The sequence below is a fragment of the Myotis lucifugus genome, unplaced genomic scaffold, assembly GCF_000147115.1.
Source record: "Myotis lucifugus unplaced genomic scaffold, Myoluc2.0 scaffold_151, whole genome shotgun sequence".
NCBI lineage: Eukaryota > Metazoa > Chordata > Mammalia > Chiroptera > Vespertilionidae > Myotis > Myotis lucifugus.
Genome location: NW_005871199.1, coordinates 2,983,496 through 3,007,427, shown reverse-complemented (window position 1 = coordinate 3,007,427; position 23,932 = coordinate 2,983,496). Strand labels below are relative to the sequence as shown.

General features: G+C 45.2%; 3 protein-coding genes across 4 annotated transcripts; all 3 read right to left on the bottom strand.

Moving 5' to 3' along the window:
- Window positions 1-2,656: 2,656 nt before the first annotated feature.
- On the bottom strand, window positions 2,657-5,051 carry LOC106698242 (small proline-rich protein 3-like). The gene is made up of 2 exons (XM_023759299.1): window positions 4,483-5,051; window positions 2,657-3,482 (listed from the first exon to the last, which is right to left on the bottom strand). The coding sequence occupies exons 1-2, from the start codon at window positions 4,549-4,551 to the stop codon at window positions 2,976-2,978; spliced, it is 576 nt and encodes a 191-aa protein (XP_023615067.1). The 5' UTR covers window positions 4,552-5,051; the 3' UTR covers window positions 2,657-2,975.
- A 4,711-nt stretch (window positions 5,052-9,762) lies between these two features.
- Window positions 9,763-11,668, bottom strand: LOC102433601 (cornifin alpha-like). Its single transcript, XM_023759286.1, has 2 exons — window positions 11,519-11,668; window positions 9,763-10,475 (listed from the first exon to the last, which is right to left on the bottom strand). Exon 2 carries the CDS (start codon window positions 10,454-10,456, stop codon window positions 10,022-10,024), a length of 435 nt encoding a protein of 144 aa, XP_023615054.1. The 5' UTR covers window positions 10,457-10,475; window positions 11,519-11,668; the 3' UTR covers window positions 9,763-10,021.
- A 6,750-nt stretch (window positions 11,669-18,418) lies between these two features.
- Window positions 18,419-23,572, bottom strand: LOC106698227 (small proline-rich protein 4-like). Of its 2 annotated transcripts, none has more exons than XM_014461128.2 (2): window positions 23,471-23,572; window positions 18,419-19,077 (listed from the first exon to the last, which is right to left on the bottom strand). In XM_014461128.2, the coding sequence occupies exons 1-2, from the start codon at window positions 23,502-23,504 to the stop codon at window positions 18,824-18,826; spliced, it is 288 nt and encodes a 95-aa protein (XP_014316614.1). In that variant the 5' UTR covers window positions 23,505-23,572; the 3' UTR covers window positions 18,419-18,823. The 2 variants fall into 2 exon arrangements, with proteins under 2 accessions (XP_014316614.1, XP_014316615.1); XM_014461129.2 differs by lacking the exon at window positions 23,471-23,572 and adding an exon at window positions 20,363-20,379.
- Between the last annotated feature and the right edge of the window lie 360 nt (window positions 23,573-23,932).

The following is a 23,932-nucleotide window of genomic DNA, read 5'->3' as shown; positions in this document are numbered from 1 at the left end:
AGGCCCATGGGACCTCTAAAATGAGTGTAAGGAAGTTTCATAGCACATATTTGAGATGAAGTAAGAAGACATGGTGACGCATGGTGAGAACATACTGATGATAAGATCTGCAGACAGTTAAGACACAGAAACGGAAGGGAAGGTGTTCAGCATCCTGTGGTCAGCTCCTCAAGGGCGTGGCAGTGGACCACATGACTTCTGCTTGATCTTCTGCTGGGATGGGCCCATAGTAACCTGGAACCTTAGGGTGACTCAGATCTTGTAACTTGGTGGGGTTAGGCAGAGGAACCTCATTAAAACCTTGGTGGCTTCAGCTGTCAGTTAGTGGGCAGGATTTGAGGTCCTTGGCCTGTGAGTCTGTGTGGATTGTTGGCTCCAGTGTACCTACCAGAAGATCAAAATTGGGATGGAGCTGTGTGGAGGGATGAGACATAGGGGCTACCCCAACTAGGATGTGGCATCCCACCCTTGGGCTGCTGATCTGGGACCTGCTGCAGAGCCTCAGGAATGTTCTTGATGGGCAGAACATACATTTATTCTAGCCACATCTTCACTGACTTTTTTATTTTCTAATATCAGGATTAGAAGTTCTACAAAAATCAAATAACATTGTATAATGCATAAAGTGGGAAAATAGAGCTATTAAAAAATGAACACTAACATATAAGCAGCCAGAAATAGCCATAGTTATATTTTGCTTTATTCGGTGTTGTTTTATTCAGGATATATTTTTTCCCCTGTAAACCCAGACACATGCATCCATTATTAAAAAGATGTTTTGGCTTATATTGTTTAGTATCTGCTTTTGTAATAATATAATCGGAACTTTTCCAAATAAGACTAATCATTTTCCTACAACAATCTTTTTAATGCCTGTAGTATAATCGCAGCACAGACATCTCATCCGTTGTTGCATTATCTATTGATATGCATTTCAGTGTTATCAACTTTTTTGGTATTAGATACAATGCTGAAACAAGTATCCTCATGTATAAAATATTTGTGTACATGCATGAATATTTCCTAAAAATAAAATTCTGGAATCAAATGATCATTCAAGAGTCAGGTAGATCGTTAAACCTTTTGATTCTTTCCTGCCAAACTCTTCTTTATGATGTTTAAACTATATTTATAAAATCTGTGTATTACAGAGTCCATTTCCCCATTAAGAATCAGCCTATTTAATTGTGAGTGGCCCAGAGTTATCGTTAGACTCTTCCACTATTGAAATCAGCAGAAACATGAAGCCACTTCAAACGTGCATACCAGGCAGGCCCAAGACACGTCATTCCCTTCTGCCAGTGTGACAGCTACTCAGCACATTGTAATAACTTGTTGGACGGTTTCTGTCTTGCAGTTTCCAAAGATTTCCGAGTTCTTGCCAACTCTGTTTGGAGTGCTTGTGCATCATGTCACTCAGATACTATCTGTCACCTGCCTCACACCTGATAGGTGTTATGGACCGTCAACCTTGTCAAGAAATGGGCTTCACTCCCCAGTGACCACTGCAGCCATTCTGAAATTTTATGTTGGCTTTACTGGTTTTGGAAAAAAGCTCCCTAAAATCTCAGACCCACTCAACAAAGACCTGCAAACCTATTGATCACCCTTGAGATCAAAAGTGCCTGCAGGAGAAAGTTAGGGTCTAGATATATAGAGATCTAGGTTCTAGGTATGATTCAGAAATGATTTCTCGTTGGTCTCAATCTTCTTCTCCTTTCTGGATATCAGTTTCTTTATCTGGAAATTCAGGGGCTGTACTAGGTGCTATTTAACTCTCCTTTCACTCCTGACATTTTATAGCTTAATGACATGCTTTCCACCAGTTCCTGGCTAGTTATCCACCTCACTTGGATCACTCACTCCTCCTCGTAATCTCTTCTTCAAATTCAGACCCTTTTTCTAATCTCTTGATAGATAGCTGTCCGTGGTTTATTTTGGGAGGAACACTATCTGAAGTTGGTGCGTGTGGTTGTATATATGTTTATATGAGGACCTGAATATTGTATCTCCCAGAGAAGACTACAGATTATCTGAGGGGAGGCACTGTGTATCCTCCTCTCCCTCTTCCTGGTATAGATAGTATCAGGCCTCCCTGCACATGATGGGTGCCCAGCAAAAGATAACATTGTCTGAGCTGAGGACTGAGCTATATGGATAATTAGGTGTGTGTGGCTACTTGAATAAATGTGCCTCTTTCTGAGTGTATGTCTGTATGTGTTGGATGTCTGGAAGGTAAAATGAATGAAGAAAACCAGAATAATTGGATTCAAGTATGTAGCAGTGATGTTTTGGGGAATAAGCAGGACCCATGGGGGCAGAGTCCTCAGGATCAGAGATGGCTTGGAGCAGGCACCATGGGACTGAGGCATGACTCAGTCCAGTGTCAAAGGAGAGCCCTGCTCCAGGTGTGGCTGCCCAAAGTGACAGGCTCTGGGTTCCATTACACAATAGCCATTGCCATTCTTGAGATGCCCCTTACATGTAATCACACACACACACACACACACACACACACACACACACACACACTCATGGAAGCACACAGTAACAGGACAGGTAGATGATGTCTACACCAACTCCTCTCTAATTGCAGGTCCTAGAACAGGAAGGGGCAGATTTACTCACTAAGACAAGCAGCCAAAAGTGGGATTAAAGTGCTTTAATAGGGACAGAGCAGGAAACAGGCATTGTTCTCATCCAGACTGACTCTTCAGGTGAGCCCTGAGCAACATAGGACCAGCAGAGCCACTCAGGCCTTCTGCATAATTCAGAGGCTCAGAGGACTCTTCAGAGTGTGCAAGGAAAAGTCTCATAGCAAATATTTTTTAGGATGCAAATAAGAGAAAGATTCTGACTGATGGTGAGAACATACTGATTACAAGGTCTACAGATAATCAAGACACAGAAGCAGAAGGGAAGAAGGTAGTCAGCATCTGGTGATCAACTCCTCAAGGGCATGGCTGTGGTCCACATTACTTCTGCTTGGTCTTCTGCTGGGCTGGGCCAGGAGTAACCTTTGAAGGAAATGGCTCAGGGACCTGAGGCTGGCCAGGCTGAGGGACTTTAGGATGGACTGGCTCAGGAAGCTTGGTGTGACCCTTCTCAGGAAACACAGGATTGCCTGGTTGAGGATGCTGAGGGTAGTATGGCTCTGAAATATCTTTTTGGCCTGGTTGAGGATGCTGGGGGTTGTATGGCTCTGGAACTTTGGTTTGGCCTGGTTGAGGATGCTGGGGGTAGTATGGCTCTGGAACCTTGGTGGGGCCAGGTTGTGGAACGTTGGTTTGGCCAGGTTGTGGAACCTTGGTGGGGCCAGGTTGTGGAACCTTGGGGGGGCATATCGCCTTGGTTATAGGAACAGATGGTTCTTGAGGTGGAGGCTGGTGGGGCTGTTTCACCTGTTGCTGCTGAAGCTGGGGAGGTGGGTTGGTGGGGCTGCTTCTGCTGGTGGGAAACTCATGGTTCAAAGGAGGCTGGACCTAAAGATAAAAAAGTTGAACCAGTGATTTGGCGGAACAATGAAAAAGACAAATTTAATGTTCAATATATCTGCTAGTATGTCCCTTCAGATATGAGAGCTTTTCTTCTCTTTCTCTCTCCCCTGAATCAATGGAAACTTTGTTGATCCCTGTGCCCTTTCAAGGAGAGAAGCTTAAAGGTGCTTTATTCTGCTCCATATGAGTGGACCCCTGGCCTAGCCTTCCTTTCTTCCTGGTGATTCTGTAAACCTACATTGGAAGCAAAACACAACATTGGCTCCCAGGATTGATCAAGTCCCCAGGATTTTAATAATTTGGGAGGATGATAAAGTCAAAAGTCTAAGATCTACCCTCTCAAGTCCACCACATAGCTCTCCTAAGAGAACTGCACACCAGCCTGCCCTGAGCCACATGATTCCACCTCTGACCCTCTGTCCACATCCTCTCCTCTGTACATGCTTTATGGAAGGCTTTCCATCCTGTTGCTATTTCCACACATGTTCACACATCCTCCCACACACTCTGTCAAATCCAAGTTACCTTCCTCATTTGCCACAGCACAATACCTGCCTTGTCCTCTCCGTTAATCACTTTCCTTGAATTATGTTTGTAAATTATGCCCATGTTCTATGTTATTTGATAGACGGTAAGTTAATGGATTAAAGAAAAAGCTATATTTTGAACATCCAAATCATCAGTGTCACAACATTTCAAAAACTCAGTAATGATTAGAAGAAGTATTAAAAGTCACTAAAAGTACCCTGGTCATGGTGTAGTCTCTATCCTGTAACTGAACAAATCATCATTACAGAAACCATTCCCCTTTTTTTATCCCAAGTTTCATAGTTACAATCTGAGTGGGAAGTCCGCAGACCTGAATGTCACCTTAAACACAAATTACCATTGCATTTAAAGTAAATATATTTAGCATGACAAACAGACTCCAAACAAATAAAATACAATTGGGCACATCTTAGAAGTTACAGCTAGAGAGACTTACCTGGTGCAGAGAAAAGTTCAAGCTGTCTGGCCTCTTGGGTCTGGTGTGGAATCTCTGGCCAGCTAGCATTTTATACAGAATATGAGCCCTGCCTTAAGGAAGTGGAAGTTTTTTTGGACTGCTCTATCTTTATTCAAGCTTTTGTAATGAAAATCTCTGGCTTAACATTTTTTGGCACTTACTCTTTGACAAAAATATCACCTTGGGCTTGGTCCCACTGTCTACCCTTTGCGATGAGGTTGGTATGGATAACAGGATTCCTGGGTGGTGATGAGTTATGTCAGGGGGAAGTTCTGGGTTCTGGGACCAGGAACAAGTGTGTTTCTTGGATAGAAACCTGGTCTTTAGCTCAGATTAATTCTATTGAGTACTTTAATTTTCTAAGCGGATGTGGAGATGAACAATAGGCACTACTGGTTCTTCTGGGAGGTTCCAAAGAATAGTAGGTGAATCACCTGATCTTTACTTAAGTGACTATTCAGTACGTGACAATAAGTGAACAATATGCTGTTCCATTTCTTAGCAGATCCAGCCCTTTGCGAGGAAAGGAAAGGCTGAAATGCCTGCTTTAGAAATGAACTGTTTTTACTCTGGTGAGAGACTTAAGATGCCATGTTGACCAAGGACAGTAGATGTCATTGGGGAAGGAGATCCAGGACTAACTGGGTCTGTTCAACATGATGCACAGCCCTGAAGACCTTGCCTCTCATGGGTTCTCTTTTATCATACACCAGTCATGTCCTCAGATCATGGTAAGATGAAACAGAGGTCACTAACCCCGAGTTGACCTCAACATGCAATCTTGTGCTAGGTGTGCCCCTGGGGAAATCCAAACAGCCTTAAAACTCAAGTATGTGAGTGGCTCCTCCCTTCCCACTTCTTTACCCCTGTGTTACCTACCATGAACCTGAACCCTTAGGCAGAGCCAACGCTATGAAGTCCTTCCATCAGTTCCCAAAGGTCTATTTGCACTTTATCCTCACGCCAGTCCGGTAGATGTTCAGTCAATGGGCAATTGTCATTTTCCCTGATGGATGTGTAGTTTTGTGGAAGGAAGGAAGGAAGGAAGGAAGGAAGGAAGGAAGGAAGGAAGGAAGGAAGGAAGGAAGGGAGGAAGGAAGGAAAGAAAAATCATTGTTTTAGAGAGGTGTCTATAAATTGCTTTGATAATCATAAAGCCACTACTTGGAAATGACTCACTTTCTTATGACAGGTCTCATGATATAATCTGAGAAGAGGGTGAGAGCTCATCACCCTCTTCCTCTGTTTCCTTTCCCACCCATCTTCTTCTCTCTCTGCTAGTGTTGGACTAGTCACCTACCTCTGGGATGGTGCCAGTGCCACCATGATACCTAAACTCTACTTCCTGGTATCACATTAGCTCTCCTCTGGGGTTGGGTCCAGGTCCAAAACCATCTCTCAGGATCCCCTAGCAGAAGGAGCTTTGACCAGACTCTGCTGTTTCACCTGGGATTCTTATCTCCTGAGGTACCTACTCCTCTGTACGAATCTGGGTCTTTCTCGTGTCCTATCTTGATTCTGGACTTTGGTTCTAGAAGAAAGGCCTTTCTCATTTCCTATTTTTCTTTCCTGGGTGGGCTTTCTCCTGCCCTGTCCTGATATCTTGTTCACTCTTATAAAAGCCTCTCTGGCATCAGCCTCTAGGACTTCTCATTTTACCCAATCCTGTTGTTCCTTTTTGTTTGGACAACATACTCAGTGCCTGGGTGTTAAGGCTCTTTCTGCCCTTCAGAGAAGCCTGGTTTGTTCACCAGTGTGCATGCACTAAGGAGACTAACCCCCATTGCAGAGTGTGAATCACATCACTTCTGATAGAGAGTCCTGCTTCCAGAGGTGCCTTGACCTTTCCTGGCACCTCTTTCCCCATATCAATGGCCTAGGCCAGTGATGGCGAACATTTTGAGCTCGGTGTGTCAGCATTTTGAAAAACCCTAACTTAACTCTGGTGCTGTGTCACATATAGAAATGTTTTTGATATTTGCAACCATTGTAAAACATAGATTTTTGATATTTATTTTATATATTTAAATGCCATTTAACAAAGAAAAATCAACCAAAAAAATGAGTTCATAGGTTCGCCATCACTGGCCTAGGCCTTGCTTGAGACCTGAATGTGGACGATATTGGGTAACTTTAAAAGTTTCTGGGCCTTGCTCTTTTGTCATGACTGTGTAGACTGTTCCCACATAATTCCTTGGACTCTTTCTTTTCTTGAGCCTATGTTCCAGCATGGTAACAGCCTGCAGCCCAGTGGGAACTCCCTTACTGAACAGTTCTCATCTAGACCAGATACTGTCTTCTGTTTTCTTCAGCACACATGGAGACTCAAGATGCTGCTGGGGCCGAGGAAACCAAGACCCACCCATGCAGAGAACCAAATGTGCATTTCTTTTTTTTAAAAATATATTTTATTGATTTTTTACAGAGAGGAAGGGAGAGGGATAGAGAGTAAGAAACATCGATCAGCTGCCTCCTGCACACTCCCTACTGGGGATGTGCCCGCAGCCAAGGTACATGCCCTTGACCGGAATCGAACCCGGGACCCTTGAGTCCGAAGGCCAATGCTCTATCCACTGAGCCAAACCGGTTAGGGCCAAATGTGCATTTCTTTATCTGCACAGGGGATGCCTGCATCTAAGCCAGCAACATGCAGTTTATCTCCTGTGTGTAGTTTGTGCCTCAAATTCCCCACACAGACACGGTATCCTACCCTCTGCTATTGGCTGGGTGAATGGCATTCTACAAATAGAGAGAAAGGAGCTGAGGCAAGAGGAGGAGCTCAGACCGGTCGGAGAACTCTACCTCTGCCAGATAAGCTTGAGGTCACAGGTTCAAAGGCAATGGGCAAGACTGGAATCCTTGGTTGTGAGTGCAGTGGAGGGAGTGGTGTTCTGGGGGATTTTTCACAAAAAGATTTAGAATTGTATTGGGGTTTATATGGGATATCATTTTTTAAAAGACTTCACTGTGATCCTCTCCCCACCCTTTGGGGCCGCTGGCCTGGAAACTTGCTGCAGGACTCAGGAAGTTTCCAGAATAAAAGTTCTGGAATAAATGTTTCCTCTACCTCATCAACATCTTGGAGTGCTTTAATTTTTTAAAATATGTAAAATAAGTGTTATCAATAAAAATATTTTTTTTATTGCTAAAAGTATTACAAAGGGTATTACATATGTGTCCTTCCCCCCCTCCCCTTGACAATCCCCTGGCCTCCCTTACCCCCCAGTGTCTTATGTCCATTGGTTATGCTTATATGCATGCATACAAGTCCTTCGGTTGATCTCTTACCCCCCTCCCTCCTGCCCCCCAACCCTCCCTGGCCTTCCCGCTGCAGTTTGACAATCAGTTTGAGGCAGCTCTGCCTCTGTATCTATTATTGTTCAAAAGTTTGTAATGGTCTTTATTATCCATGAATGAGTGAGATCATGTGGTATTTTTCCTTCATTGACTTAAAAATATTTTCAATTTATGGTATTGAAAATGATTAAAATATAGGGATGTTCAAAGAATAAAATAAATAATTCCTTTTACTGTCCAGCCAAACATGCTGCTGTTTATATTTTGCTATATTTATACTGGCAGGTTTTAAAAGATTTATGCATGTAGACATACATTTTAACAAAGGTATAACTATGTAATTATGTATTACATGCCATGATATTTTACATAACCTTGACATTGTCTGAACATTTTTCCATATGATTAAATATTATTGTATGACCTTAGTATATTCCATGACATAGATACACAATAACTTGTTCAATTAATTTTCTCTTTGGGGGAATTTATTTTGTTTCCCTTCCATCCTTTCCTTTTCCTTTATTTTTGTTATTTTATAATGTTGAAATGATTCTCCTTATAAATAAATCTTTGTGCCCATCAATGCATATTTCCCAGTGGAATACAGAGGGTATGCAAATGTTTAAGGATTTTGATTCATTTTGCTCAACTCCTCCTATGATGGCTCCTTGACTTTATACCCTTCCAGCTGTGTATCACCAGTCAGTGTCCCCGATTGTGGTCAGCCCCTTTAAAGCTGACTGCTCCTGTAGATGTTAGTGACATTTTCCATCATGTCAATGTGTAGTCATTTGAAATCACCTGAACATGTTGTGCAAACCTCACAAACCCAGATGATGTCATTCTCTCCTGCCAGTCTGATAATGACTCCTGGACCTGCAAAGCTTTGTTGAACACTTTTTGTCTTATCATCTCCAAATCTGGACTTCTTCCCAAACCTACCTGAGTGCTGTACATCATGCAGGAACTAATGTTGACCCCTGGATATCCGTTTGTTGATTTGGAATATGATGACTTTTTGTCTTATCTGTATTAACCTCTTTTCCTCTGAAACCTTCCTAAATGCTTCTTTTCTTTTTTCCTATGATGCATTTGCTTTCATGTTCTACTCTATGAGGTACCTGTATGTGTGTGTGGATGGAGAGAGAAAGACAGACAGAGAGAGAGAGAGAGAGAGAGAGAGAGAGAGAGAGAGAGAGAGAGAAAGAGTTGTGTTAGTGTAAGTTTATATAGGAAAAGGGGTAAAGATCACCCCTCTTAGGCTTCTCCTAGGGCAGGCACTGTGGAGTCTACTCTCCTGCAGCATTGAGGTCTTCTTATTGCGCATTCAGTGAAAGATAATCAGGATGCATGTGTGTGTGTGTGTTGTGTGATTTTTGGCATTTGGTGTGTTGTGTGTGTGTGTGTGTGTGTGTGTGTGTGTGTGTGTGTGTGTAGGAGTCTACCTGTATGTGTTTCTCTGTTGTGAATGTGTGGGGAGGTGTGTGTGTGCTTGCCTTTCCATGTGTTGTGGCATCAGGAAGGGAGGATGAGTGAGGAACAGATAATCACATTGGAATATGTACAAGCACTATTTCTTTGGAATAATAATAAATAATAGGATAAACTGAACAGAATGAGGGGCTATTTGAGAACAAGGACTCGGAGGCAGAAATGGCTTGAAGCAGGGACCATCTATATTCAGATATGATGCACTCAGGGGCAAAAAGAAAGCCCTGCTCTGGCTGAGGCTGCCCAAAGTAACAGGCTCTGGGTAGCCTTGACTCCTCTTCCATTGGCAGCTCAGGAACATCTGGTGAATACAACAGTCACACATACACATCTGCACGTTCTCAGTGCCTGCATGAGGCCCCTTCTGACATCCGCCCTCCTAACCAGTCCTGCTGTGTGCAGTTCCGACTTCATGTTGAGAGACCAGTGCAAAAAGCTGAGTCAGCCAATGACACACGTAGCCAGTTATATTGTTACAAATGATTTAATGGGGGCAGAGCAGGGAAGAGTCACTTGATTTCTCCTCCCTCCAAAAAATCACTCTTCAGATGAGCCCTGGGCTCAGGAGCCCTCCAAACTGAGTGTGAGGGACATCTTTCTGGAGGGTGCAAAGAGGGAGGGATTATGACTCAGGGTGACAGCATGCGAATGGTAAGTGGGACAAATACACAGAATGGAAGAGGGGATTCAGCATTCAGTGGTTGGTTTTTCAAGGACATGGACCACATTACTTCTGCTTGGTCTGCTGAACTGGTGCTGGAGTGACCTTGGTGTGGCAGGGCTCAGGAACCTTGGGGTGGCAGGGCTCAGGAACCTTGGGGTGGCATGGCTCTGGCAGCTTGGTGTGGCATGGCTCAGGAACCTTGGTGTGGCATGGCTCTGGCAGCTTGGTGTGGCATGGCTCAGGAATCTTGGTGTGGCATGGCTCAGGAACCTTGGGGTGGCAGGGCTCAGGAACCTTGGGGTGGCAGGGCTCAGGAACCTTGGTATGGCAGGGCTCAGGAACCTTGGGGTGGCATGGCTCAGGAACCTTGGTGTGGCATGGCTCCTTGGTTTGGGGAGCACATGGTTCCTGGGGTGGAGGCTGGCAGGGCTGTTTCACCTGCTGCTGCTGAATCTGGGGGGGTGTGGTGCAGGGCTGCTTCTTCTGGTGGGAGCTCATGGTTCAAAGGAGGCTGGACCTAGAGCCAGAACAGATGGTTTAAACAGGGATTAGCTAGGAAAGAAGCCTCGTTCAATGCCAAGTAGGTTTAATTTCAGACCTTTCATAAGAGTGAGCCTCATCTCTCCCCTGGCAGACCTCTTACATTTGAGAGTAAAATATGCTTTGGTAATTTCTAGGCCCTCTCAGGGGGAGGAGCTTAAAGGCAGTTTGCTGGTTCCATTTCAGTGGAATTCAATGCTCAGCTCCCTTTCTTCCCCAGATATGTCACATCCCTACTGACAAGTACACATAGTGGGTCTTTGGGAAAATGATATCTTAGAAATGACTGCAGTATACCCACTCCTAGTACTACACTGCACTGTGACTTGTAGGATGACTCATATGAATTCAAGCTCCTGCAACCTGACTCTGGCCTTTGCTTACACAGCCCCCTCTGGAATTCTTTCCTTCCCATCTTTGCTGTCCAAATACTCCTCCATTGTAGCTCATATCATGTGCCATCGCTTGGAGCTCTTCATGAGTGGGGCTTCCCAACTGCCACAGCTCTTCCCTGTCCTTTCCTCATACCAATCACTGTCTACTCCTACTAGTATATACTAGTATGTACATGCATTATCTTCCCTGCTAGATTGTGAGTTTGTTGAGTAATTTCCTATGGGTATGTGTTACCCAAAGTGCTTAAATATAATAAAGGCTCGGTAGAGGTTTATCATATGAATTAAAATGTTATAATAAGTTTCATGAACAGAGAGGACAGTGGTGTTTCTGAGAGTCTCTGGGCCTGAGTTCTAGTTGTAAGCCTGCTTTTAACTATGGTGGGATCTTACACAGATCTGTCCCCTTCCCTGAGCCCAGTTCCAAAGCTGCCCACTGAGGTGGCTGACGTAATCACCTATTAAGTTCTCGTCAAACCCAAACTATGCTTTAATTTAAAATAAAAAATATCCCAATAGTCTCACTCTCCATTCAATACCCTGCACCAGGCCTCTTACACATTTGCCTCTGCCCAGTTTCTAATAATGAAAAAAATCAACAATCTGGTTCCAATCAGAGACTCACCTGGTACGCAGTGAAGAACAGGTCTCCTGGTCCCTCTGATCTGGTGTAAAATCAATGGCCAGCTGGCTTTTTATAAGATGACTGAGCCCTGCCTTTGGAAAATTGGATCATCCCAGGCCCCTCTGTTTTCATTCCTCACCTGTCAAAGATGATTCACCCCACTCCCCTCAATTACCAGTTGGCTCACCTTTGGTGATGAAAACCACCCACTTGGTAATTTTTGGCACTGGCTGCCTGCCAGCGATGTCACCTGGGCCTAATTCCCATGGCCAGCCTCCCCCGTGTACCCAAGTATAGGACTCGTGTTGGGGTGGGGTGAGCCATAGGTTTCCTGGGGAGTTTTATAAGTTAATCCCGGAGGAAAATCTGAGTGCTTCTGTGATCTTGCCACCTTTCAGCTCTCTTTTTCCTTGAGATGGCTGCTCTCCTCATGTTCTGTGGGATAGAATACATTTGGGCACATGAACAAGTGGGAAAGGGAAGGGGAGCCGAGGAGTGGAGGTGGGCGGGCACCGGTTGCCTGCCTTATACAGTAAAGGTAGATGGATGCTAGAGATCATGGAATTGACTGAAGGTAGACTCCTTGTCTGTGGGATTTAAAACCATTACATCCCTTTCTCCCATCTTTCTCCTCACTCCACTGAACCACACCCATTCAGAATTACTTAATTATTAGCTCCCCCAACCCCACCCCTCCCGGACTGGTTGCTAATCTGGGGAAACCTGCTTTGCTTTCACCAACCACACCTTCACCCCTTTTCTATTTAAGAGATTTTCAAGGGATAATTCATCTTCTGGGGTAACTTCCCCTCTACTCCACCCAGTCTTCTGGCCATGGCCCTTTCCTCCTTCCTTACCGAACTATACACCACCCCCAACCTGAAATCCTGGAAGCCCTTTCTAACTGCCTGCACCCCAAGCCCATCCATGGATCCCTCAGTGATGAACACCACCCCTCTCCCCAACTCTTGCTCACTTCCAACTCCAGCCTCAACTCCTGGAGCTCTTGCTGGCTGCAATGCTTCCCTCACCCCCTCTGGCTCTGAATCTCCTGGGGGCTTTCTGAGTGTTGGAGCTGTGCCTGCTCAAAATGATGGTAATTCAATAAATATTTATTCATTCAGAATCCTTCATACACACCAGGCATGGCTCATTCTAGGAGCTCGCTATAGGAAGACCACTTTTCCTCATCAGATCGGGAACTCCCTGGGGCAAGAGACACAGCCTCTAGTGTAATGGATTTCAGGGAGCCTCAGGCCACACTCGTCACCTGGTGATGGGGAGTTGAGGTCACAGGAAGTGAAGTAACTCCCCCAAAGTCAAACAATCCCATGAGAAAAGGACTTTTACACAGAAATCCTATGTTCTCCTCAGTCTTAACCCCTCCTAGTGCCTACAGAGGAAATGAAGCAGAACATGATTAAAGGTGGACGGGGAGCCCAGGCTTCCTGGCTTGGAGCTGGGTCCGCTCAGCGTCCTGGGAAAGCTTTGAGTGTGTGGCAATGTGAAAAGACATAAAGAGGCTTTCTGAATTTGGGTGAGCCCTTAATGGTTGCCAGGACAAATCCGCTTAAGTAGTCATAAATCTGCTTAATGTTTGAAGTGGCTATGGGGATAAACAGAAGGCATTTCTAGCTCTGCTAAAAATGGGAGGGGACATTAATGAACAGAGGTGGAAATAAGGCACTAATTAAGTTCCTCACCCCTCACGGGCCAGGGTCTGAGAGGAACGAAAAGGCTAAAATGCCTGTTTTGAACCAGAGTTGCTTTCACTCTGTTGGAGGTCCCAGGGTGGCACAGTGACAGGGACCGGTACCCTGACCTCAGTGACACTGAGGATGGCAGAAGGTGGGCAGCCTCTGAGCACCTGTCCAGGTGCACCTTCCCTCCACTCTGGGCAGGTCCAGAAGATTCTTTGCTGTGGTCTCTTTTCTGGGGCCAGAAGAACAGTTATTCCTTGAGAACTTACACCAGCAATTTCCTTTGATCAACACAAAATAAAACTGAAGTTCAGAGCTGCCTTCAAAACACAATCTATTCCTAGGTGTGGCCTTAGGAAAATCCAAATCACCTTATAACCCAGGTGTGTGGACAGTTCCTCCTCCTCATTCCTCTCCACTATCACACTTAAATATTTGGGGAGCACCTGCTGGCTCCCCAGCTGAGTCACCTCTTGTTAACTTTAGTTGTGGGTCAGCCTCCCACTGTGTCCTCACAACCATTGGTCCACGTCCATCCTTACACACGGTGCCTGGTGGGCAGTAGCTGCTCAGTGAGCTTGTGATTACAGAATGACTGACTGAATGAATGAAGGATTGAATGAATAAATTAATGAATGGCATTGTTTGTAAAGAGAGGCCCAGAGACTGCTGGAAAGTCTCTCATCTTCTGGGATGAGCTGAGAACAGGCGTCTCAGACAAGGACAGCCCTTCCACTGCTTTCCCCACACACCTGCTTCACTGTTTAACAATCCGCCTCTCTCTGGGCTTCCACCAGCACCGTGGCCACACAGAGCTCCAAGCCTCTTCCCTCACGTTAGCTCCCCTCTGGGCTTGAGCCAAGTCCCTCTCTTCACCCAACGCCCACCCAGGAGCCCCTGACAGAGGGAGCATCCGGAAAAGCCTGGCATAGTTCTCAGCCCCCAGGAAGCTGCTTTCTGCTCCTCTGCTCTCCCCACCCAGCTGTCTCAGCCCTGAGGATCTGAACCCGCTCTGAAGCTGGGTCCCCTGTGCCCTCCTTTGGCCTTGGCTCTGGATAAAAGAGTTTCCCCATCACGTCACCCAGTACCCGCACTGGCCAGGCTCTCCTGTCCCCACCTGGGCTTCCTTCTCTCCACCCCACACTGCTCCGGCTCTGACTTTGGAACTTTCCCTTGACCCCCATTTGTTTACCTGACGCTCACTCAGTGGCTGGTGTTAAGTCTGTTCTCCCCTTCAGTTAAGCTTTGATTCACTATCAGGGTTGGCCTATCAGTGATGGCGAACCTTTTGAGCTCCGCGTGTCAGCATTTTGAAAAACCCTAACTTAACTCTGGTGCCGTGTCACATATAGAAGTTTTTTGATATTTGCAACCATAGCAAAACAAAGATTTATATTTTTGATATTTATTTTATATATTTAAATGCCATTTAACAAAGAAAAATCAACCAAAAAAATGAGTTCGCATGTCACCTCTGACACGCGTGTCATAGGTTCGCCATCACTGGCCTAGCTGGTGAATCCGGTCCTACAAACTCCCCACATTTAAAAAAGGGGGAAAGCAATGGCCTCTAACGGGAAGGCCATCTCCCAGGGTTGCTCAGCCTGTGGCAGAAGCCCCTCCTATGTTCACAGGGGGCTGCTGCTCTTCCCAAGTGCGAGCCTGGCTCCCCTTTGGACCAGCTGTGGGATCTTCCATAGCTCAGAGCTGCCTCTGGTTCACCACCCACTTACAGAGCAGGGCAGACTGGCCCTGAGCCTGACCAGTGATCAGGCCCTTCCTGACTTAGGTGGCTCCCTCCTCCTTTACTTCCCGAGGCTCAGAGCAGGCAGAGAATGTCACGCAGACGTTCAGTTCCAGTCATTTCACCGTGATAGCCCATATTTGAAATATGGCAACCTCAAGAAGCAAGCAGTATTAAGAGAATTTTACTTTCATCCTCACCATGATCACTAAGAGGAGCAGCAGACTGGCTGCTTGGTGCAGGTCATGATAATGAAAGAGCAAAGTCTCTGTAAGGCACAGGCTCCCCATCTGAAAATGAGGAGGGGAAGGAGGAAGCAACACCAGGCCTCCGGGGTGTGGAAGCCTCCTGAGCACTTTGGCCCGCAAGTAGGGGAAGCGAAGGTTGCAAGCATGGATGCAGAGGTGAAGAGAGCACTGTCCTACAGCGAGGAAGGGACGTGTCGGGTAGGGAAGGGACTTGGACCAGGCTTCCCAGCTTGCTTAGCAGCAGAATTAGACCTGGGATACTATCTCCATGCCACTATCTCCCTTTTTCATCTTTCCAATGCCTAAGGGATGGAGAAACATTTAAATATCTTCTTTGCTTGAGGCAGGTAAAAAAGAAAGAATCTAGGTTACTGTCTGGCCAGTTGTTTCAAAGCCTTGTTCTGCCCTTTTTAGTTGGGTGACCTTGAGCAAGTTTCCTAACCTTTCTGCACTTTAATGTCCTCGTCTTTAAACTGAGACCTTCAAACTATACTCTGCAAGGTGATTGTAAAGATTAAATGAAATGATGCTTCAGACATTTTTAGGATGAACGGGCTAAAAATGTTGTATGTAATGATTCTTGCTAATTTGTCTCATTTTTTCCTCTTCTTTCATTTGAATCAGATGAAACTTCTTCCTATTGTTCCTATTGTCTGTGTGTTTTCCTTTTTCAGCTGAGAAGAGAGAGAGAGAGAGAGAGAGAGAGAGAGAGAGAGAGAGCTTTTTAACTACCTTCTCTTTTTCCACTAAACTTTCAGGAGTTTTATCGAGTTATTGGATAGTAGCAATGACTGCAAAGTCCATTATATGAGTGGGGGCACAGAGGATGGTTAAAGTTTCTGGAGATTATACAATGGCCTGAACATGCCCTAGATAAAGAAACTGAGGCAGAAAAAGGTTAAGTAACTCTCCCAAGAGGTTACAAAGATAGAATGAACCAGGATACAGTCCTTAGCAACTCTGCCACATTGCTTCTCAATACTAGTAAAGCATGGGCCTTTCTATAAGCTGGGGGGCTACTCTCAGAAGAGACACTGACTGGGTCCTGATGTTCCCACACAGCTGAAGTGATCAATTGCTCATCTATTATCAATTTGGCATAAAGTTTCCCTGGGTATGGATGATCGAAAGACACAGGTAGACAACTATTTTTAGTGGAGGATATTGAGTTTGAAATGGAATTTGGGATGGTTTAGACCAGGGGTCCTCAAACTATGGCCCGCGGGCCACATGCAAATACAAATATTGTATTTGTTGCTGTTTTGTTTTTTTACTTCAAAATAAGATATGTGCAGTGTGCATAGGAATTTGTTCATAGTTTTTTTTTAAACTATAGTCCGGCCCTCCAACGGTCTGAGGGACAGTGAACTGGCTCCCTGTTTAAAAAGTTTGAGGACCCCTGGCTTAGACTATATACTAGGTGTGCTCCCCCTCCGATCACTCATTGCCTCTTGGACTGTTGAAAGGGCACAGTGACAAGCACACAGCTAAGCATTTTCCACAGAGTTCAGAACCCCACTGGAGGTGACTACTCTTTGTAGGTGTTGGTCTCGCCTTTGTTTGTTCAGCTGTGTCAGCTCCCCTGATCCACCTCTGAGAGCCAGCACCTCCAGAGTACAGCGTGGCCTCTATAGGTCACGGGTGTGGAAACATAAAGTCCTGGGTTCAATTTCTGCCCCTGGTCCTTCCTAGCTGTGTGTGTATGACATTGGGAAAGTTTCTTAATAACAATAGCTCCCATTTGATTGGCACCCACAAGATGTTATACTTTGTTCTGAACACTTGGCGCTAATTGTCATAACAGCAGTGCTAGGAATAGATCATTAAACCCATTCTACAGATGTGGAAGTTGAAGCACAAATAAGACACCTGCTCAAGTTTATGTGGCAAATAGGTGGCACGTTCAAGATGCAAATCCAGTACTGTGACTCCAAGGCCTTTATGAATCTCAGTTTATCTTGCCCATACATTAGAAATGATAATATTGGCTTCCAGACTGTTATTAAATGGGATTACATATGCGAAGTAACTACTGCAGTGACGAGAGCATACTCCGTGGATACAAGATGTCAGTGCATTTCATCTCCTTAGGATCAGAAACACATGAATTATTAGAAACTCATCTCCAGTGACTCAGAACATTTCACAATTTTCTTGGTTTGTGAAATAGTCATTTGTCTAACACATGTTGCTGAGTGACAACCAAATATCAAGCTTGGAGTCTAGCAGAGAAATAGGCAGCATTTGGTGAGTTTCTGAGACCCAATATCGATTGGTGAGGAGTGTTTCCCTGACCTAAGCATAAGAACCACTTGAGATGCGGTTAAAACTACAGCTGCATTGTGTAAATATACCACAGCTTTTTAAAATCCACTTACTGTTTCCAGATCTTAGCTATTGTAAATAATGCTGCTATGAACTTATATTCTTCCTGATTGGTATTTCAGGATTCTTAGGGTATATTCTCAGAAGTGGGATTGCTAGATCAAACAGCAGTTCCATTTTTAATTTTTTGAGGAATCTTCATACTGTTTCTATAGTGGCTGCACCAGTCTGCATTCCAACCAGCAATGTACGAGGGTTCCCTTATCTCCACATCCTCGCCAGCACTTGTTTGTTGCTTTATTGATGATAGTCATTCTGGTAGGTGTGAGGTGATATCTCCCTGAGATTTTAATTTGCATCTCTCTGATGATTAGTGACATTGAGCATTTTTTCATGTCTATTGGCCATTTATATGTCCTCGTTGGCGAAGTGTCTATTCAGGTCCTTTGCCCATTCTTTATTGAATTGTTTGTCGCCTTTTTGTTGAGTTGTATGAATTCTTTATATTTTTTGGAAATTACTCCCTTAACACATTATTATGCTAAGCAAAATAAGCCAGTCAGAGAAAGACAAGTATCACATGATCTCACTTATATGTGGCATATCAGGATGCTGCTCTAACCAACTGAGCTACTCAGCCAAGGGCAAGTGTCCCAGACTCTTTTCAGCTGGTCTCTGGGCTTTCTCTCTCACTCCTTTACCTGAACTGCATCAAGATCTGACCTTCCTGTCATTAGTCATTGGAGAGCAACTCTGTCCATGAGGATGCATTCCCAGGCACCTGTGTGCTCACACACTCACTTCCCCCAAATATCCCTTCTGAATAAATGAAAGATCACAGACTGGAGCCAGGAAACAGATAATGACATGAAGCACAGTTTTATTAGGGGAGGAAATAAGAAAGAAGCTGAGGGAAGGAGAGCTGGGGAGCTGTGCACCAGCCCCTTGTGTCCCCACTAATCAGGGTGGAAGCCTGGAAGAAGCCCAGATACACTCTTTGCTTTGGCCCATGGATGCACCATAGCTGCGGTCAAGCCGGCGGTTGGAGAGAATGAGGCCTCCTCATATCCACCTGAGAGAGTATCAGGGTGGAAGGTAGAAGACTTGGAGGCAACGATGAGGTGTGTGTAGGTCTCAGTGGGAAGAACTTCCAACAGTGCTTCATTTGACCCTGGGTAGGAGGAAGTGGGAGAGAAGGGGAAATCCGGGAACTGGGGGGGAGGAGCAGGAAGAAGAAAGGCTCCGTCTGGTAGCCTAGATGTCAAGCAGGTGGTATTCCAGATGATCCTTACTTCTGTTTACTCTGGGGGACTTGCTGGGCCATGGGGCACTTCTGCTGGGCAGGGATGGCTGTGCCCTTAGGTGGGCATTGCTTCTTGGCATGTGGAGCACATGGATCCTTGGTTTGGGGAGCACATGTCTCTTGACATTTGACAGGCGGTGGCTGACAGGGCTGTTTCACCTGGTGCTGCTGGGTCTTCTGGGGCAGCTGCTGCTGCTGTTGCTGCTGCTGGGAAGACATTGCTGCAGGAACAGGTGAGCCTGAAAGAAAACCAGGAAGGGGGTGCCATGAGAAGAACTCCCTCCATCTCTTCTCCCTTCTGACACTGAGAAGAGTGTTTTCTCAACCAGCCAAGAATGTGATAAGTGATTAATGGCCTCAAATTGGTTAATGGATTGATTCATATGCACCTATTGTTGCCATTGACCTCTTTCCTTTTCTTTCTCTTCTAGGTTGTTCTGATATCTTATCTTCCTTCATCTCCCCATGGGTTCTTGACTTAACGGAATACATAGTATATTTCTAAGTCTTACCAGAAAATATGTTGGGGTGCTGAGTTGATGATTAAAAGGTAGCCTAGACATTTTATAAGATCAAGGCATGAACTCTTAGCTGATGGGTCGGTAATGTCAGCTGGTTGCCTTGGGTAGTGCAATGAATGTGAGCAAGACAGACGGGCATAAAGAAAAGGCAGTCTTGGTCTCAGAGGGAAGTGTGTGTAAATGATGGGCTGGACAAACCCTGTTCCAGGTACTCGGAGGACTGAGTTCTAATCCTAGCTCCATCCCTGTCTCCCCACTTAACTTGGCTGTGGGATAATGGTTCTAGCCCTACATGCAGAACGTGGTTATTTAAGGCCAAATAGATCACTGGAGATAAGAGACTTAAAAGGAAGATGTTTCACCAAGAGGCAGCTGGTTCAGAGGAAAAGAACACTGGCTCTTCATTGGCCAGGTACACCTCTGGGCAACCTGGACCCCATGCCTTTACCTGGAGGATGCTGACCAGAAAGACCTCTGAGGCTTTCCTGGTGCTGACATGCATCTCTGGTTTCCTCTGTAGACAGCATTCCTCACATTCTGAATTTGAGATTAGTGAGAAATGGGAAGTATAGGTCCCAGGGGGCAATCATGATAGTGAGACATGGGAGCTGCATGGTATAAAATATGATATATAAAATGTAATTTCTGTAAAGCCAAAAGCAAAGTTTGATAATGCCAAAAGGGCATGAGAAAGCTTCGAAGAAGAACCAGAATTGGCACAAAATGCTATAGCTCTAAATATATCCCCTCAATGAGAAAAATCCTCTTGCCAGGGAATTAAAACCCAGAATCAGGAAATTAGTCGCACCTAACAGTGGTATAGAATGGAGAATGGAGACTGAATTTCCTAAGCAATAATTAGAGTGGCATTTCCTTAGCTGTCACAAGGCTTATGCCACTTCTCAGGTAGAAAGAAGAGGAGAGTGGCCTAACGGCTCAAGATAGTTCAAGAAGGAGGAAAGGACCCTGAAGATCCAGGGAGGATAAATGCGTTCCCACTTACCGGGGCCACAAGCTGGATCCTAGGAGAGGAGGCTGAGGTTCATGACCAACCACTCCTGGCAACCTTATAAAGGCCCCCAACATGCCCCAGGCACTTGGCGGGGCCCTGATCACCACCTCCCAGGCAATTCTTCACCCACTTCTCCCACCTGCACTTCCTCTAGGGACTTGCTTTACTAGACTAGACTGTTTTGACGGAAAACACCCACCAGATATTTTAGCATTGTGGGTCCCTGTCTACCAGAGCTGACGTCACCCACATAAGGCCTTTGCTCAAACTCAATGACTCAAGATCTTTTGAAAATAGAAAAAAATGTGAGGATTTATAAGAAACATTAAGGAAGGAGAAAGAGGAGGAGTATGGCCTTGGGGCACTTTCAACTAAAATATGAACATCGTCTTTGCTGCCATTCATTGAGCACTCACTGGCGCCTAGTGCTGAGATCACCCCTCATGCTGTTGCTTCAGTTTCTCTTTATAGCCCCTATAAGGCAAGTGCCATTGTTCCCATTTTACAGATGAGAAAAGTGAGGCTGGGAAGGATCCCTTAGGTGGTAAGCAACAGAGGTGGGATTTGAACTCAGATGGGAAGGATTCAAAGAACCTATAGTTTTAAACATTATAGAGGGAGAAGTCCCCCAGCCCTGCCTCACTACACAATGTTGTGGGTTTCCCAATCTATCAAGGACCTTTTACACAGGATTCTATTCATCTTCTCATTGAGCACAAGCAGAAGAATGTGAGTGGTGCCCCTAAACTTCATCGTGGTGCTGTGTCCCCCACTTGCCCACCAGGAGTCAGGGACTGATGGGTATTATTAGTGTTGGTCAAAGAAGGTGGGATAGAGTTTGACCTTTGTGTTAGGGCTGCCCGATAAAATACAGAGTACCCAAGTTCAATTTCAGATAAACAACAGATTTTTTTCAGTGTAAGTATGTCCCAAATATTGCATGAAATATATGACAAAAGCACTTGTTTATCTGAAATTCAACTGTAACAAGGCAGATTGTATTTTTACCTGCTAAATCTGGCAACTGTATTCAGATGGGAGGAAAGAGCTCTGATCCTCCAGTTGACCTCCTAGTCCCTGTGCTCTAGGAGGCTGATCCCCTTTGGACCACTGCCCAGAACCTCAGGATCCTGCTCGACTAGAGGTCAATGTGCTCTTTTCCATCATTGTTGAGTGTAAGGCTGCCCGAGAAATGATAGAAATACCTAAAAGTAATTTTTAAACCATTTCCAAATCCCTTATTTAATTTTCATGGCAGTTCTGTTAGGTAGCTTAAATTAGATTTTACAGTTTAAAAAAGTAGACCCAGGAAAGTTAACTGGCTGCTCAACAACTTGTAACCAATGGGGCGAAGTTGGGTGGGGACCTTTGCCCAAAGATTGTTTCCACAGTATCACAGTGGCTAGCATCTCCTTGGTGGACAAGAGACTGTCGCTGGGTGGGGACCGTGACTAATGATCTTGCCTGTGCTTTCTGTCATATACAGACCGGATATTGCTCATTTTTCAGGGTCAGTTAAACCTTTAAAGTTAAGCCTTAGTTCCCCTTCCAGGCCATGCCTCCTCTTCTACCTACTCCCAGGCCTATGGGAGGAAAGAGCTCTGATCCTCCAGTTGACCTCCTAGTCCCTGTGCTCTAGGAGGCTGATCCCCTTTGGACCACTGCCCAGAACATCAAGATCCTGCTCGACTAGAGGTCAATGTGCTCTTTTCCATCATTGTTGAGTGTAAGGCTGCCTGAGAAATGATAGAAATACCTAAAAGTAATTTTTAAACCATTTCCAAATCCCTTATTTAATTTTCATGGCAGTTCTGTTAGGTAGCTTAAGTTAGATTTTACAGTTTAAGAATGGTTTCAGATTCCAGGCTCTCCATTCCATCTTGGAAATGAACACCCTCTCTGCCTGTGCCCCTCGCTTCCATGCTCCCACACCATTATGTTCATCCTGATGCAGACTCTCCAAAAGGGAAATATGCAGCGAGACAGATCTGGTGTGGACATAAATCAAGGCATTTTCACGTGCCTGGCCTCTAGAATGAGTGAGTGTAGATGTGCTGGATATGAGTGAATAGATGGTGCCGTCCCCTCACATCTCAGTCACCTCATAGCTTCTCTGGAATACACTCGAGTCTTTATTCTTCCCAATCTGCTCATTGACCTCTTACTTGATCAGTAAACAACCCCTGTTTAATTTTAAGAATTCTAGCTAGTGATACAACTTGGCTTATAACACAGCTATCATCTCAGAGGATACTCCAGGGGTGGCTGGGATAGAGACCTAAACATGGCTGGCCTTGAAGGGCCAGTGTCCTCTAGGTCATAAATATCTAAGACAACATCAAGTTGGTCTGCATCCAATACATTCAACTTTTCAAAGCTGTCACTCAGCTTTCCTGTTGGCCACATTATCCCCATTTTATAGAGGGGGAAACTGAGAGGTGGAATGGAGATACGCTCTGCTCAAGGTCACAGAGAGTCTAATGTCAAAGCCAGGGTTGGCTCATTGGTCTCCTGACTTTGCAGCTCTTTTCAGTTAGCTGAAGTGACTGAACCACTGGACTGCCTCTTAGCAGAGGTTAAGTTAATGACAAAATTAAGGAGTTGGTTCTGGTGGTTCCCATCTCTGGTACAAGTCTCCCTCCTTCCCTCCTCCCTGGCACTCAGGTGCTCTCTTTCCTACCAAGCCTGTCTTCCCTCCCTGCTCTGAGAGACCCGAATGGATCCCTGGTCCTCACACTGCCAGGCACAGGTGCATTCTTATTAGTCATTAAACCTCATAAAACACCTCCATATACAGTTTTCACAATACTTTATGAAGAAAGCTAATTGTTTCTTCCATATATTTTTTGGAAGAAAAAACTGGCTCTGGTAATGGCTGGGTCCAGAGTCCAGAAGAGAAGGCGGATCCAAGTCTCTTAAATCTGTAATGACTGATTTCCAGACAGAGTGGACTGTTCTTTAAAAAAAGGACGAAGGAGGGGAGACTTCCTGGCACTCCTGGAATCAATCACCACATGTAAACAACTCCTGCGGGTATGGAATGGTGACTCTAGTCCCTGCTCCCACCCCCACCACCTAGCCTGGCCTCGGGACTGTCACCTGGCCATCTTGAGTCTTGCATCTGCTCTCTCATCCTCAAAGGGCCATGGTGTATTAAAACCAGAAGGCCAGGCTCTGCATCGTCCCTCCCTAGGAAGCAGACACCTGAGAACAGGTGTGTTCTGTGACTCCATCAGGGAAGGGAGGGAACAGGCAAGACTCATTTCTGAGGGTGAATCAAAGCTTGAGAAATCCCAGCCCCACCCTACATACAAACAATGGGGTGACTGGGCAACAGAGACCTGACATTGGGAGGGGACCCTTCCAGAGACAATGGGAAGAATCATCTATCTCCCCATCTGGACACATCCCCACCAGAGCACCTTTTCTCTGGGCTTTGGGGGTAGGGGAAAAGGGTTGTTGATGGCTCCATCTGGAGACACATGGAACATGTTTATGATGCTATTTTCGAGAATGATACAAGAAAAGACAAAAAGGAGAGCTCTGAGTTACTCGTGAGAG

What these genes read in the sequence shown, in the direction of transcription:
- LOC106698242 (XM_023759299.1), bottom strand. Translation starts at nt 4,551, where the DNA reads ATGCTAGCTGGCCAGAGATTCCACACCAGACCCAAGAGGCCAGACAGC. An exon ending in TGAACTTTTCTCTGCACCAG is followed by an intron (nt 3,483 to 4,482) that starts GTAAGTCTCTCT and finishes TTTTATCTTTAG; the next exon opens with GTCCAGCCTCCTTTGAACCA.
- LOC102433601 (XM_023759286.1), bottom strand. Translation starts at nt 10,456, where the DNA reads ATGAGCTCCCACCAGAAGAAGCAGCCCTGCACCACACCCCCCCAGATT.
- LOC106698227 (XM_014461128.2), bottom strand. Translation starts at nt 23,504, where the DNA reads ATGAGAGAGCAGATGCAAGACTCAAGATGGCCAG. An exon ending in GCAAGACTCAAGATGGCCAG is followed by an intron (nt 19,078 to 23,470) that starts GTGACAGTCCCG and finishes GTTTTCTTTCAG; the next exon opens with GCTCACCTGTTCCTGCAGCA.